The sequence below is a fragment of the Sphaeramia orbicularis genome, chromosome 17, assembly GCF_902148855.1.
Source record: "Sphaeramia orbicularis chromosome 17, fSphaOr1.1, whole genome shotgun sequence".
Lineage (NCBI taxonomy): Eukaryota > Metazoa > Chordata > Actinopteri > Kurtiformes > Apogonidae > Sphaeramia > Sphaeramia orbicularis.
In genome coordinates, this window is record NC_043973.1 from 1,116,045 (window position 1) to 1,132,989 (window position 16,945).

The window sequence follows — 16,945 nt, forward strand, 5'->3', positions numbered from 1 at the left end:
GACGACCTGTTGCATGGTGTGTCAAAAATCCCTTCCACCTCCAACTTAATGAGTGATTCTGACTAGTTTATGTGATAATAAACAAAATATTAGCAAAGTGCTGCTGAATCGAATCAATTGTGTTCGCTAATCAATTCAACTCATTCACTTAAACGAATCAATTCTTTTGAACGATTCCTTCATGAATTGCCCATCACTACATGTCATCCAAGTGAACACACAAACTGCATTACTGTCAATGGGCCTTTCATCATTAGACATTCTACTATAAAAAGCACGTTTCGGCCCCGCCCCGTTTCTGTCCCATTGATATCTGTCCGATCGATGTTGCACCACGGGACACGGGAGGGCGTTTGGGTGCAATGCCGCTGTTTCACCACAGGAGGGCATTATGGCACCACGGGTACAATGCTGCTAGTCCTAAAAATTCAAGATCAGCTCAGATTCATCCCATAGAATTCTTGACAACAGCAGAATAGAACATGTAATGGATGTAGTAGTGGTGATGCAGCAAAATAGAAAGAGTGGAAAAGCAACAGTAAACCATCTTTACTACTTACTGGGGGTTAGATGTATTTTCGTCACCCTTGAATCTGTTGATTAGTGTTTTCTTTCTTGTTAAACTCCTCAACATCACAGCAAAACTCAGTAAAAACACAGTGAAGCTTGGTAAAAACACAGTTAAAATATAAAGGCAAATCACAACAACACAGCAAAAAATAGTAAAAACAAATCACAACCATGAAAACATTGTAAAAAAAAAGCCCAAAGTATCTGTTCCTACTGTGCGTTTGTGTTCGTTCAGGTCCGTCTGTGTCTCAGGCTGCTGTGGTTCTGAGCTTTTACCTTCTGTAATGACCCGTAAATCACTGGAAAACACAAAGTCTGTCTTTTCTTTCAATGTATTTTGGAATATTTCTGATTGCATGAACAGTGACAGTTATGGTCACTGAAACACTCACGCTCCGATGTGTCATTGACGACACAGCCGGTCCTAACCATACTTACCATTCAGATTTTTCTGCTTTGTGATTGGCCGACAGGTGTGTGTGACAGCCCGCTGGTGTCCGGTCTGCCGCCATCGTCCTTCAGGAGCTCGTCTCAGCTGTCCGTCAGCCATGCACCGGGCTTCGCCAAACTCAACAGAAGAGAAGGTAAGGAAACGACGCTCTCATCTGTTTGTGCTGAGGGAATTAATGAGCGGATATAACACATGGTAGAACAAACACTGAAACAAACAATATTAAATTAGATGAAATAACTGAAATTGACTCAACTGTGCAGAATATTGGACTGGAAAGAAAAAGTGTGTTTGGTAAATGTTGCACTGTGGTTTTTAGTTTTAGTTTTTTCAGTCCATGTATGTTAAACATTACTATGGACAAAACATTTTGGCTTTGTGATAAAATAGTACATTTTAATGTTCAATCTAAAGGTTTTTTTTAAACAGTCTCATGTAATAGTTCACAGGTGTCAAACATGCGGCCCGGGGGCCAAATCCGGCCCGCCAAAGGGTCCAGTCCGGCCCTTGGGATGAATTTGTGAAATACAAAAATTACACTGATAATAACAATCCTTTTAATTCAGGTTCCACATTCAGACCAATTCAATCTCAAGTGGGCAGGGTTTAGTAAAATACTATCATAATAACATAGAAATAATGACAACTCCAAATTTTTCTCTTTGTAAATGTAAATATTTTCATGTATTTACACTAAAACAAAATATATTTTTGCAAAAAATTTGAATAACCTGAACAAATATGAACAACCTGAAATGTCTTAAGAGAAGTCAGTACAATTTTAGGAAGATTCTGCCTGTTTCTAAATGTTTTGTGTGTGTGTAGATCCACTGTGATCTGTCAGTTCTAATGTACATGTGGAAATGATAAACTGAGGCAGAATATTGTGAAGATCACACTTATTTTTTCAGTTTGTTCATGTTATTCACATCTTTTGAGAGGATAGTTTGTAGATGTAACCCTTTTCATAATGCAAATTTACTTTTTTCGCTCTAAAACATAGAGAAAAATTTGGAGTTGACATTATTTATATATTATTCTGTTCTTATTTTACTGGTTCGGCCCATTGCAGATCAAATTTAGCTGAATGTGGAACTGAACTAAAATGAGTTTGACACCCCTGTAATAGAGTTTATAGAAACAGAAAATTCTGACTTCATTTCTATAGAAAACTATTAACTTCATGTAGTAATTGTACATTAAACTGCCGTAGGTTTTTTTTTTTTTATTATCATCTCTGAAAAGTTCTCTTCTCTGTTACGTATTTCTTGAAGCTCGCTGCTCCGTAAAATGTGTTTTTGGGTTGTTTTCATTTCCTGTCTGTAACACTTGCTTAGATTTTTTTTTACTCAGTGGAGGTTTTTTTTGCCATTTGTAGCTTCTTCATAATTTTTTTTTTATTTTTTTTTTAATCTAATTTCTATCTAAATTTCATCTTCTCTCCGTTGAATTTGGGTACATTGTTAGCTCCTGTGTAGCCTCCCTGTTAAAGTTATGGAGTATTTAGCTTCAGATCAAATCAGGGTTCACAGCTGCTGATGTTTTTTAGTTCATCCAAGACCAAAAATTTAAAAATAACATAATAGTTAGTAATGTCTCTTAAATACACTTTAAATTATTATTTTAAATCATGCACACTTTCCCACACAGCTGAAAGAACTTCATGACAGCTGTTGTGAAGACACTCCTGTCACATTCAGAACAGGTATCATTTCCATTTCACACATATTCCTTCAAGTAGACAGTTTGTTTATTATGCACAGAGCTGCAAAACAAAGGTTTTATTGGATACACAAAGATTAAAGTAAATCACCAGCGAATGCTCATAGACGTAAACAGAGGATCAGATTTATAGATTTGTGGTCTGACAAAGGAGCGGCAGTCATTGCTTTGTACGTCTTTAGTCTCTGTAGGAGGTTTATATCGGAGGTTTGGTGCCAGAAGGACAAATGTGAATGGTGTTTGTTTGTCCGACATAAAAGCTCAGCAGGGAACGCTGCGCTGGATGCTGATGCGAGGCTTCGACTAAATGAAGATCATGGTTTGTTGTGGAGTTTTCTGCAGGGACCAGGCCTCAGAGCTTTATCCTGGCATCACATCTCAGAATTGGTTGAGAGGCGAAGACAGCTTTAGTCTGGATCTGAATGACTGTCACCACTGGGGAAACTGAAAGGAGCTGGGCCTAAACCACAATGTCCAGGCCTCAGACTGTGTGATTACATGGTCTAACTTTAAGTCAGAAGCGATGGGAATTGATACCAAAGCTGGTATTGGTTCCGATTTTTTATGAAATGCTTTATTGATTCATGATTGACTTTCTGTTTAGAAAAAGTAGACCTACACAGAACTTCACTGTCAGCGCAACTGCTTCATTATCTCTGGAGACCATTGAAATGCTGAGGTGTGGTTCTGCTGCCTGTTAATTAGTCCGAAGTCCATTAGTTTTGGTTCAGTTAGCTGAGTTATACAGTGTAAACATGTGCCCACAGACTGTGGCTGCAGCTGTCAGTCTTAAAACAGTCAAACGTTACATAAAACTGTGGGATTATCTATGTGCTACTTTACATTAAACCGCCCTGTCCTTCTGCAGCTTTCCAAATCAAGTCCAGTATATATAAAGGCATTAATTGACATTTGTTTGATGTTTCAAGATTAGGGCTGTTAGAAAATATCGGTTTTACAATATATCGCAATATTTCATTTCACAATACTGTATCGATATTAAAAAGTACTGCATAGATATTTTTAGGTATTTATTCAAATGCAGATATGACAGAGGTTCATTTTTGTTTTTTGGTTTTCTTGATTGTTTATGTCTTATTTATTGTTATTTAACAGTTTTATTAAATAATGGTTATTTGAAGCATCCTAAAGGCACTTTTGACTGTCTGAGAGGCAGATGATAGTTCCTTTGGAAACTAGGAGAATTAGAAAAATTTTGTGATATAGCATTAGATCTTGTTCTGAGCAAATAAAAATGTGTTTAGTGTCTGTACGTATTTCTGGTGTAATTCAATTTTTCCTGGAAATTATCTTTTAAAAAAAAAAGAAACAAACAAAAAATTGCCTTTTTAACAGTATCATGATATATAGTGATATATCATGATCCTAGTATTGTGATTTGTATCGTATTGCCAGATTCTTGCCAATACACAGCCCTGTTCAAGATCATCTGTGGTCAAAGGTTGTGTCATCAATCAAGTCGTGATACTAGTATATTTCATCATATTGCACGTGCTTCTTGTAGAACTGACTTTTTCCGTGTTTCTTTTCCTCTTGCTTGTACATGTTTTTAGCTGGATAGCCAAAATCTACGGTCTGGGTTTGACCTTTCATAGTCACTCAAGGTCAAAGGTCATGGCACCAAATGAAAGCCCATATGTGACTTCCTATCTGTTTCCAATAGTAATTATATTGATATCGTCAACTGCTGTCAAGTTACAGCACTTTGAAATGTGTCCCATTATAAACGCTCCGTCTATCATTCGTTCTTTTCCTATTCAACTGAGAATCCACAGTGGGAAAATGAAAAAATGACTCTTTATTTCATGATTCATGTACAAATCAAAATAAAAAAAACCTTGTTTTCCATTCTTTCGGTTGTACGCACACATTAAAAATCGGAAATAATCAAATGAACCAAATGTGAGGTTTCATGTTGACATTTCTGATATCTGAGTTGGTCTGACCCTGAAGTTCCTGACTTCTTCATGTGTTCCGTGAAGTGTCTTCTCCTTAGCTTGTCTCCCATGGACCCACTGTATTAGACAAAACAACAGAACCTGGAAGATCCAGACCATTTTTCCAGTTGTTATGTCGTCCTCCTTCACAGTAATGTGTTTGCTGCCTCTGAATAACACCAGATTCTCCATTATTGCAGAATGCATTAGACAGAATACTAGCAAACCCACGACTGTCCAGAACAACACACCAACAAGTCAGGAACTTCAGGGTCAGACTAAATCAGATATGAAAAATGTCAACATGAAACCCCACATTTGGTCCATTTGATTATTTACAATTTTTAATTCGTGCATACAATCGAAAGAGTGAAAAACAACAATTTAAAAAAAAAATTTGTACATGAATAATGAAATAAGTCATTTTTGTCCTTTTTCAATTGTGGATTCTCAACTGAACATGAAAAGAATGAACGATAAACAGATTATAAACCAATGGGTTTTTTTGAAATTTCAAAAATTCGTAAAAAATTCAAAAATCAATATTTCCCAATTCTTTGAACATACTTGGTAGACCTCACCCCAGTGATGTTCCACAACAAATATCAAGTCATCCTGACAATGAGGATAATTCTGAGTCATCCTTTCGGAGAAGAAGATTTTTGAAAAATTGTTTACGGACGATGGACAACAGCTGTTTCCAACAGTCCATCAGAGCTTTGGGCCGTTGGACTAAAAATAAAAACAAAGACAAAAGATGTGACACTATTAGACGCTGCTTTGAAAAAGTGAATCCATCATATCATAGCTATGGGAGCAGTCCAAGGGAGGAGGTTTGATTTTGACCTTGGTGTGGACACTAAAGTGCTCCAAGGCAGCACTCCTGAAAGTTGATACTTTTTTGCATTTGCAATCATAATTTCACGTCATGTCGAGCTGATCAGACAAGCAAACAATCATAGTCAGAAAAAAATTCAGTAATTGACAAGTTTATAAAGTATATCTGAATATCTGAGGACAATACAAGAATTTAATGCATTCTGCAAAGTTCTTCACACGACTAACCTATCCATTATTATTTAACCTCACCTGTGAATTTACAGCCTCTCCTCCTCCTCCTCCTCCTCCTCCTCCTCCTCTCTACTGTCTGTCACCTGACATAAATATGTTGATGCATGACATATGAACAGATTAAGGATACAGTGATCATACAGTTTGATGGTACAGTTATTGCCGAAGCAAAAAAGGTTTTTACTTTCAGTTATTTCATGTAATTTATTCCCCAAATAAATGGATAAACTCACATGTAGAATCACATTTACAATCTGAGGTTTTATTGTATTTTCTCCACAAATTTTCTTTATGTGTGTTTTTTAAACAGTTGCTCTTTCATAGAAATACATGAAAATAAGTAAAGTAACTTAAAAAGTGTATCTGTTTGTCATTAAATAGTGTCTTTTCTTCAGTATCTGTGTTGAGCTTCTACAGTTCTAGACCTTTGAACTAACTCACACTGGGACTCCTATAGAAGTGTCTCATGACCACTTTTCTTTTCTTTGACATCCTTCACATCATAATTACTGAGCACACACACACGGGTGTGCGCACACACACAAACACACACATGTCCACATGTACATGTAAATGACTCCACTGACGTTCAGATCCGTTTAGCTGACCTGACCCAGGCAGAACAAATACAAACATGTTGAAAACTGACGTTAGCGCTCCAACTAGCAGGTTCCTTTTACAAGTAGATGGAGTGACAGTGGGGACGGCCAATCACATGTATTTTAGCAAAACCAAAGAGCCAATCAGAGAGCGACATTTACGTTAGATGCAGGACTTCTATCAGAGACTGACTGTTAACCCTTTGTGTGCCAGAATCATTAACTAAACACTACGGACAGCGGCTGTATAGATAGGGACAACACAGTAGTGGCTGGATACTGGTAGGGACTGGTCCCTAGCGTCCCTATACAATTCTGCGCCCCCGGAGCTGTCATGTTGCTTCTGTGACAAGTAGAGCAGTACACACATCTGATGGAAACTTTACTGCAATTTTTAACCACACCTGCCAATCCCATATTTACTATCTGTGTTTATCTGCTGAAATTAAAACAGGAGAGAACAGGAGTTTACTGCTCTTATAAGTCACTCTCTGGGTATTTTCTTGTCCTTTCTCACCCCAGCATTTCCCCTTTATTCAATCATCTGCATGATTACACCGACAACTGCTCGTACATGTGGGGAAGGTTTCATGAGTAATTGTGTAGGATGTGTAGGGAGGATCCAAAAGCAGCCTGGCAACAGTTGAAGGGCTTTGTTAGCTCAGAGGCACATGCCTTGGATTCCAATCTGAGGCTTGTCCTCAGTTGGTAACGTTTCTTTGTTTTATTTTATTTACCACATTGTTTAAGGTGTCCTGCGTAAGATCGGAGAATGACATATTCGTTCATGTTTTCGTTACTTCATAACCACACAAAATGAGGATAGTTGTGTTTTTGTTGGAGCTGGCATCATTAACATCTATAATTCAGTTCAATTCAATATGAGATAGAAGTTCAAGCATCTTTCACGCAGACAGAGCAATACAAAAGCAAAATGAAAATGCACACCTCTGCTTCTTCTTCTTCGTCTTCTTCTTGTTTTTTATGGTTGTCGGCAAGGCAACAATGTGCACTGTATACTGGTGAAATGGGCCAAATCTAAGCAATTTAGATTTATTACTATGGGCTGTATTTTTTAGTAAAACTTTAATTATCGGAATTATCTGAATGATATAATTTTTTTTCCAAAATCGGACTGATAATTATCGGTGCCGATAGTTATTGTGCATCCCTAATGATAATAATAATAATAATAATAATAATAATAATAATAATAATAATAATAATAATAATAATAATAATATATAACTATAGCTGGATGATGTTATGTGGATATTATGACTTGTACTTCCTGCTGAATGTGTAAACTGTCAATATGCACTGGAACACATGCAGTCAAAACCAGTTTAAAAGTTGATGTCAGTGTGTTGCATTCACCAGCTGTTTCTGCCCTCGAGGCCAAAAAAAACTTGACGCTTTAAATTCAACATCGCAAGGGACAATGTCATAACATGTCTGCGCTGTTGCTGTCTACACGCACTAGCTTAATTGTTATACATATTCTTGACGGTGAATCAGATCTTCAGGCCTCAAGACTCCCTGCAAGATTCATCACGCTTCCTGTCAGCAATAATAATCCCGTCAGAGTGAGGAAACGCAGGGATTAGAGGTGGGAGTGTAATGAATGACCAGCCTCCTGCTGACAACACGGGAAGGCGCTTCCACTTGTCATGTCATTTCACTCCTGCATTTTTCAAGCAGCGCTCTAGTTGTTTTGTAGATGAGGAGAGCTGTTTGTGTCACATTTCCTCCCCAGCTGTATTACCACCGCAAAGCCCACGCGATCCCAGCTGTTTGCTGAGAAAATCGATGAATAAATGAATGTCTCCATCTCATTTCCATCTCCTGCTGCTGCTGAAAGTCAGCCTCCTCCAGCTGATCTCTGAGGAGCAGCTCCACTTTCACTTCATTTACTCACTAAATGAACAGAGATTATCAGAGACTCCAAATCCGACCTACAAGATAAATGTAGGTACTTTAAATGCAGGTGTTTCATCCTAGATTACAGCAAATGGTTCCGATCACATGCATGGTTTGCTGTTTTACCTCCGCTAATGCATCTCTAGGTGACTGATTTATTTATTTTTTATTTACATTACAGCGCTATTTCTGTTTTTTTTTCTCAGTTCTGTGTCAGTTTTACAGTAAAGTCAGACCTGACATACTGTTTTAGATCAGGGGTGTCAAACTTGTTTTAGTTCAGGGGCCACATTCAGCCCAATTTGATCTCAGACGGGACACACCATTAAAATAATAGCATAATAACCTGTAAATAATGACAAGTTTTTCTCTTATTTTTAGTGCAATAAAAGACATTAAATTATGAAAATATTTACATTTACAAACTATCCTTTCACGAAAAAGGTGTGAATAACCTGAAAAAACTGAAATTTATTAAGAAAAATAAGTGCAATTTTTTATATTATGCCTCAACTTATCATTTGTACATGTGTATCACATGCAATGTTACACAAACATTTGGCATAATATTGTTGAAATTTAGAAGTTTGGAATTTGGAACAAAAATAAGAATAATTTCTACTATATTATGTGTCAGCCCTATTATTAACACAACTTACAGATCAGATCTACAAATGCACAAAACATTTAGTAACTGCAAGAATATTGTTAGAATTGCACGTAATTTTCAGAGTTATATTTTATTGTTAAAGGATTATTCTGCTCTTATTTGACCTGGTCTGTATGTGGCCCCTGAACTAAAACAAGTTCAACACCCTTGACTGTTAATATCTTCAGTGTTATTTTTGCACTTTGTACAATGGTGCCGCTTGCTGGATTAGAACCTTTGGAGGTCCGGTTTTGGCCCACGGGGCACATGTTTGACACCTGGAGGCTAATAGCACCCACCCCCCAACATCAGCACCCTCAGAGCTGACACCTCATCTGCGATTAGGCTCCATTCCATCTTAAACTACTGAGAAAGCGATCAGGGCCATGATTAAAAGCAATGACTGTTCTTAGGAGATAGGCTTCCAATCACAGCATCAATATCTGATAGCACACACAACCATCCTCCAGACCTCCCTCCCACCGCAGAGACTGAGTGGATCTATAACAGCAGGACAGACCTTGGGCTGTTGCTTTTGAAAGACCAGTCATTACTCTGCAAACAACAAGATGTCAGATTGAAGGAAACACTAACAGACCATTTTAATTCTTTTGAGTCGGACGATGGAGCAGGAAGGTTATTATCGTGGTTTTCAGCCACATTTGAGTGATGACCTTTTATTACCCAAAACTACTTCAAGAGTCATGAAGGGCTTTTTCACACCTGACAGTCCAAACCATGGCTCATTGTTTTTTTTGTCAACTTGAGTACATCTGATCGGGCAGTTTTATGAGTACACTGAAGAACATTACACGATATACCAGTCCTTCCAGAAAAATGCAGGCTACAATCTTTGAATATGCGATGGAATACGCAGGTTTTTATGTGATTTTATGTGGTGAAATTGTGGGAATTTGCAAAAAATGCATGAAGTTGTGAAAATATGTGGGAACTGGAAAAACAGGAGTTTCAAAGGAGAAAAAAAAAAGATTCTTGTCCCATCCCTTGCTCTAACGAGGCTACTACTAAATGGAACAGGTTAAATTCCATCCCATAATAATCAAACATATAGAAGTAAACATCCAGTCCATCCCACAAAGGGCTGGTTCTGTTGGACTTCTGTATTTTCTAATCAGGGCTCAAAGATGGCTTTGACATTCCTGAATCACAAGTGTCACAAATAACAGAAGTGTTTCACCACAATGATGTAGAACGGACCGCCTGTTTAAGGTGGAACGGACCGTCTGTTTAAGGTAGAACGGACCGTCTGTTTAAGGTAGAACGGACCGTCTGTTTAAGGTAGAACGGACCGTCTATTTAAAGTGGAATGGACTGTCTGTTTAAGGTAGAACAGACTGTCTGTTTAAGGTAGAACGGACCGTCTGTTTAAGGTAGAACGGACCGTCTGTTTAAGGTAGAACGGACCGTCTGTTTAAGGTAGAACGGACCGTCTGTTTAAGGTAGAACGGACTGTCTATTTAAAGTGGAATGGACTGTCTGTTTAAGGTAGAACAGACTGTCTGTTTGAGGTAGAACAGACCGTCTGTTTAAGGTAGAACGGACCATCTGTTTAAGGTAGAACGGACCGTCTGTTTAAGGTAGAACGGTAGAACGGACCATCTGTTTAAGGTAGAACGGACCGTCTGTTTAAGGTAGAACGGACCGTCTGTTTAAGGTAGAACGGACTGTCTGGTTAAGGTAGAACGGACCGTCTGGTTAAGGTAGAACGGACCGTCTGTTTAAGGTAGAACTGTTTAAGTCTGTTTAAGGTAGAACTGTTTAAGTCTGTTTAAGGTAGAACTGTTTAAGTCTGTTTAAGGTAGAACTGTTTAAGTCTGTTTAAGGTAGAACTGTTTAAGTCTGTTTAAGGTAGAACTGTTTAAGTCTGTTTAAGGTAGAACTGTTTAAGTCTGTTTAAGGTAGAACTGTTTAAGTCTGTTTAAGGTAGAACGGGCCATCTGTTTAAGGTAGAACGGACCGTCTGTTTAAGGTAGAACTGTTTAAGTCTGTTTAAGGTAGAACTGTTTAAGTCTGTTTAAGGTATGTTTGGGCTGGAAAAGTGTATCCAGAGACTTACTCTGATGTTCCAACGTACAGTTGGATGGGGTGTAAAATAGTATGAACCTGCTTTCCTGTAGGACATGGGGGACTGGTTTGATCTACTGTATCTTTCCTATTTGCTTGATTATGCATTGAATTATGCAGTCGTGTTTTTCTGAAGGGACTGGTATACTATGGGCTCCCTAAATTCTGTCGTCATCCCCTATATGTGGACTGTATCTTCCATTTAGGGAGTGATGGTTGGTTGGTTGATGTGTTAGTTTGACCTCCACCTGTAGTCTGCAGTTCAGGTTTCCTTCTAAGACAGTAGGTGTGGATAAAATCATCTTACTGTTGTTACATATATTTGTTTATTTACGTATATTGCTCATAATGGGTTCAGTTTGACTTAATAACTATAGGGCCGGGTGTATTTGTGTTTATCAAAGATGGTATATTTAATGCAAGCCTTAAGTGATCACCCATAATTCATACTCCATATGCATATACAAAAAATCGGACCAATGGCCCTGTAGTTTACCAGCCAAATTCAAAGCTTTGGGAAGTGTATCCAGATGCCATTTATTCTCCCCCAGTTCTGTGTATTTATTCTATTACAGAAATAGTCCATGTTTTGGTCATGTTCCGATCAGATCTGTACAAAATTCAAATTCACACTTGACATCATTGATACTGATTTATTGGATCAATCCACTTCCTATCTGTTATAATGGGAAAATTTTTCAAAGTGGCACCAAATCCAGAATCAGATCTGGATCAAAATAATTGCAATCCCTTGTGTTGACATCATCATAAAGAAGCTGTATACCAAGTTTGAAGGCAATCGGAATTGTAGTTTCGGAGAAGAAGACGATTGAAATTTTTGTAACAGACGCCACATGACGACAACAGCTAACGGGCTGTCGGCCGGTAAGCTAAAAATAGAAAATGCAGTTGTGGGGGTTGTAAGGGAATTTTCCTAATAATAACATCATTCAGGTTTTTTGTCCGTACTTGCGCTGAAGGAGAGCTATTTGATAACTGGATAACTGAAAGATTATTATTATGGTGGGATTGGTGTCCTACCATAATTGTGGACTGCCCAGTGTCTTGGATGTTCTAATGTGATAATCCTTGGCTTGGTGGGTCATCATGACCTGATAATCGCACTCATTAAAAACTTCCAGATGTTTCTGTTTATATTCGCGTTTTGGCCGAAGTGGTTTGGAATTCAAACAAAAGGTTATGTAAGGATAAGGTGACCAACAGTTCAGCCCTGTTTTTAGCTTAGCTGTAGCTGATACATTATAATGGAATATATGGGACTTTATTGAGTCGTATAACACACTGAACAGATACAGGTGTGAACTAACATGCCCAAGTCCAAGTGCCTCTTTAAACTTGGTCTTTATGTCACATAGTTTTGTCACACTGTGAGGCTCAGCTGTGACAAATGGTTTCGTATCCAATGTGAAGCATGTGTGTGGGTTTGTGAATTTATTTGGTCATACCTGACGGTTTCTTTTCAAAGGTGGCACACACTTCCTGTCAGTGTTAAAAATGCAGTTCTTCATCTTTTCATGGTCATCAGATATGACCCATTTGGACGTTCAGAGGCTCTGTAGTTACCGTGGAAACACTGGCATCTTCTGCAACGTTGATTCATCAGTAAAACCTATGGAATTTGGATGGAGACACTTATTTTAATGTTTTGCTTTAAAAGTCACTTTTTCTTTGGTTCTGATATAATGACCTTTGAATTTACTCTGAAGTTTTATTGATCTACATGAACAGTAAATTAAATATAAGAAAATACATGATTTGCACTGAATAATGCAACATGCAGATTAGGGATGCAAACAATTAAATTAATCCACCATCAATTAATTGTCGATAAGCGGCATCTCTGCGGAATTCTCGCTTCATCATGTCAGTGATGCAAGCTCAGAAATGCCCATTTCTTCTAAACTGCCCCTCTTCAGATCCATTTATTTTATTGAATTTCTCTGTTGAATTTATGTAGTTCTACTCTGTAAATGTCATTGTCTGTACTGTATCCAATGGTTAAAATAAATCAGTCATATATGACATGCTTTTTCCATGAAGTGTATAAACAGTATTTAGATTTTTTTCTTACAGACCCTATCAAAGAGAAATTCAGGTTCTCAGGAAAATTGCCGCTTATCAATTAATCGTTAGTCGATTGATAAGGTCAACCAACTAATGATTAATGGATTAATTGATCATTTGCATCCCTAATGCAGATGATAATATTATAATAAATGTGATAAATCACTTAAGAAAGATTAGATTTGGAGAAAAAAAATCATTTGGAAGTCAACACAAAAGTAGTTCCAGGCCTTTAAGGGTTAAGATAAAGTAAAAATGATCAAAAATGAACCATCCACTGCATTATTACATAGCTACGAAGTACACCAAGTAATAAGGAACATGTTCAACTCCAAGTGCGTGGTGTTTGTGTTCTGAGTTTTTTCACACTTCGAGGCTCAGCTGTGACAAATGGCTTCATATCCAATGTGAGGCGTGTGTGTGGGGGGGTTGTGACTTGTTTTTGTCATACCCAACAGTTTCTTTTGAAAGGTGGCACACGCACTCTGTTTGTGCTTGCACATCATTTTTCACATCTGAGCCTGTGTGAAATCTTAAAAGCACTGTCAGGCACCTGATCGGAGATGAATGTTTGTTTCACGAGGAACCAGCAGGATGAACCACTCACTATTTGTCTTATCTGTAGTTTTGATGTTCTGCTTCCCCACTCTCCTTTATTCAGCCTCAGTACTGTTCTACCCCATTTCCATCCTCTCTTTGTTCATTTTTCCTCCAAATTATTGTCTGTTTAGTTCCCTTCTGCTCGTCTACACACACTGCTGGATTCACTAGTTTCACTCACTCACATTTTCATCTTTTTTTAACCGGCAGTCTTTGAGCGTAAAGGTTTTCTTTTGAGGCAACAGCCACAGTAATCAGCAGTGATGCCGCCGCAATTAATGCTGCAATAGACTTGAAAAAGACTTTTGTACTACAGTAATCACTTTCCAGATGAATTACATTTAAAGGTGGAATTAAACTTTAATTGGAACTTGTTCCGCTTGTGTGCAGATTGCCGGCTAATTAAGTATTGATTTACATGTATGTTTAGTGTATACCTTCTTCAACAAAGTTTGGTGTTAAACCACTCAGAAGGTAGTGTGTGCTGACGTCTGGTGTGGTTTTTCAGTCGTCTGTTACCTTCTGCTCCCAAACATCGGACCCATTAGACTCTCTGTCTGTTTGACATGTTATCACGCTGCTGAAATGACCATTCAGGCTCAGTGTTCTCATGGAAATGATGAGCTTTTTTTCCAAACCAACATAACAGTCTGATTGTTACCTGTCCCTGTCCTCTTTTCCTTTCAGCTACTGGTGTGCGGATCGATGCTAGTATCGATAATAGTGATATAAACGCTGGTAGTGATATTGATCACTACCAGTTTAATGAGATTGATATTTTAGTGTCTGTTTCTCTGCTGCTGTAGCAGTTTCATCACTGAAGTGGTTGTCTGTGTCTATGTAAGTGTTGGGTACAACCAGTTTAACAGCTTATGCTACAGCCAGGCAGGTGCACCTGGCTCCTCCCCCTCCATGTGATTTAATCTTGTATCGTGACGTGACTTAGCAGTCCCAGGTAGGCAAACAAACAAGCATGTATCCAGCCAACGCAAAAAGTATAAATTCTGATAAGACCTCAAAATAATAGTTTTCCCCTTATCATTTATTTAATGAATACATTTACTGGAATTGAAGCAAATTCAAACAAAACTGAATAAAATACACCTCAGATTTCATTGAATATAATTTCCTTTGCACTGAAGAAGAAAAAGTTTTAAATATTTTATTTGTTTTAATAGTTGTTGCTGTTCTGTTTTTTCTATTTTACTGTAAACTTTGCCCAAATTCTGTCATGTGTTTTAACTATACTAGGTCCAATCCCAATTCACCCCTCGGCCAGCCCCCTTAGCCCTCCCCCTTAGCCCTCCCCCTTGGCTTTACCCCTTGAAATGGAGTTGCAAGGGGTAGGGGTCGAAACCTTCCCCTATGAAATGGTCCAACCCTTCCAGACCTGTTACGTCATCATCAGTCCTCGATGCCGCTATAAACAGATGCGACAACTTTCTTTCTGACAGAATTCCTCATGTCGTCCGCAGCTGGAACCGTCTCTGTTCCATGGGCTTTGGGCATCTTTTTGCAGCTATCAACTGCAAACCACAAAAATGCGATCTATAACACACTGAAATGGCATTAAACGATCACTCAAATGATTCAGTTATTTACAAAGTAACTACATACATTTGTGTGTTTCTTTCCTCACACTGCTGCAGTTTCTCAAACAGAATTATGGGAGATTTCTCATATCCTTTTGTTTGTAGTGTGGTCCTGAAAAACCTCAGTTTGGAGGGACAAACAGCCCTCCCCTTTAGCCCCTCCCCTCAGACTCATTGAGAGTTGGGACACCCCTACCCCTTCACATGAATGTGCAAAATGGAGGTGGAGGGGTTAGAGTAAGGGGGAGGGGCCCAGGGCTGAATTGGGATTGGGCCCAAGCAACTTTAAAAACGCACAATGAAATTCATGAATGTTTTGGTTTTGATTGATGGACGATATTTCAAATTGTAGCTATTGTTCTTATTACACACATAGACACACAAGACATACACACAACAATGGTGGAGTGATGGACACCAAAGTGACATGCAACATCTGTCTGCATCATTCTTGCACGGTGCTTCCCAACTAGGGATGCAACGGTACTGGGGAAAACTGTACTGTTCAGTCCGTCCTGGAAGGGACGATCTGCCCTTATGGACCGTGGGTTTTAGGTTCTGCAATTGATTTTGCATTGGTGCTTCATATACCGCTCTCTCTCTCTCTCTCTCTCTCTCTCTCTCTCTCTCTCTCTCTCTCTCTCTCTCTCTCTCTCTCTCTCTGTGTGTGTACATGCATGTGAGCACCCTGCACAGGGAAGTCCCGCCCCTCAGTGACAGACTCATCACACATCAGAGTGCTGCACAGATCCATCACTTTTCCAAACCCACACCCACGAACATTAGACCCACAACCTGTCCTGTAGTTAAACACACTGTCGACACAGTAACTCACTTTTAAGTACACACGGGTACCTGACCTGGTGCAGGACTCTGACACATACAATACTGTGACACACTACAGGGGTTGGACAAAATAATGGAAACACCTTAAAAAATCAACAAAATATAATTTAATATGGTGTAGGTCCGCCTTTTGCGGCAATTACAGCCTCAATTCTCCGAGGTATTGATTCATACAACTTGTGAATTGTTTCCAAAGGAACTTTAAGCCATTCTTCAGTTAGAATACCCTCCAACTCTTTTAGAGACGATGGCGGTGGAAATCGACGTCTTACTTGAATCTCTAAAACTGACCATAAATGCTCAATAATGTTGAGGTCTGGGGACTGTGCCGGCCATACGAGATGCTCAACTTCATTAGAATGTTCCTCATGCCATTCTTTAACAATTCTAGCTGTATGGATTGGGGCATTATCATCCTGAGGTGAAGGTGTTTCCATTATTTTGTCCAACCCCTGTATTACAAGGAAATGCGGATGGTCGATAACCATGGCATTTTTATACCGCCGTTTTCTTTTACATTCCTATGCAGAACAGGAACTTATTTATTTTAAAAAGCCCCCTTTGGGCCTTATGTGTGCATATGTGTGTTTTATACGACTGTATACAAGTAAAGGAATAAGAAAGGGTTCTATTGTTCAGAACAGAAAGAGTTATTTTGTTCAGTACACTGATAAAATTGGTTCCTACTGTGAAATTCAGTTTTTGTTGACAAGCCAAATAAAAATGTAATTTTGGGAGAAAAAAAAACAACACTGTTTTCTTTACGCATAAAACACGAACTGAAACCGAATCAAAAC

General features: G+C 38.5%; 1 protein-coding gene across 1 annotated transcript in view; it reads left to right on the forward strand.

The window, feature by feature from the left end:
- Nucleotides 1–16,945, forward strand: part of LOC115436826 (contactin-associated protein-like 4) — a 262,042-nt gene that overhangs the window by 2,390 nt on the left and 242,707 nt on the right. Inside the window, exon 2 of the mRNA XM_030159784.1 lies at nt 1,044–1,154. Coding sequence (XP_030015644.1) covers nt 1,044–1,154 — 111 coding nt within the window. The remainder of the gene's footprint in view (nt 1–1,043; nt 1,155–16,945) is intronic.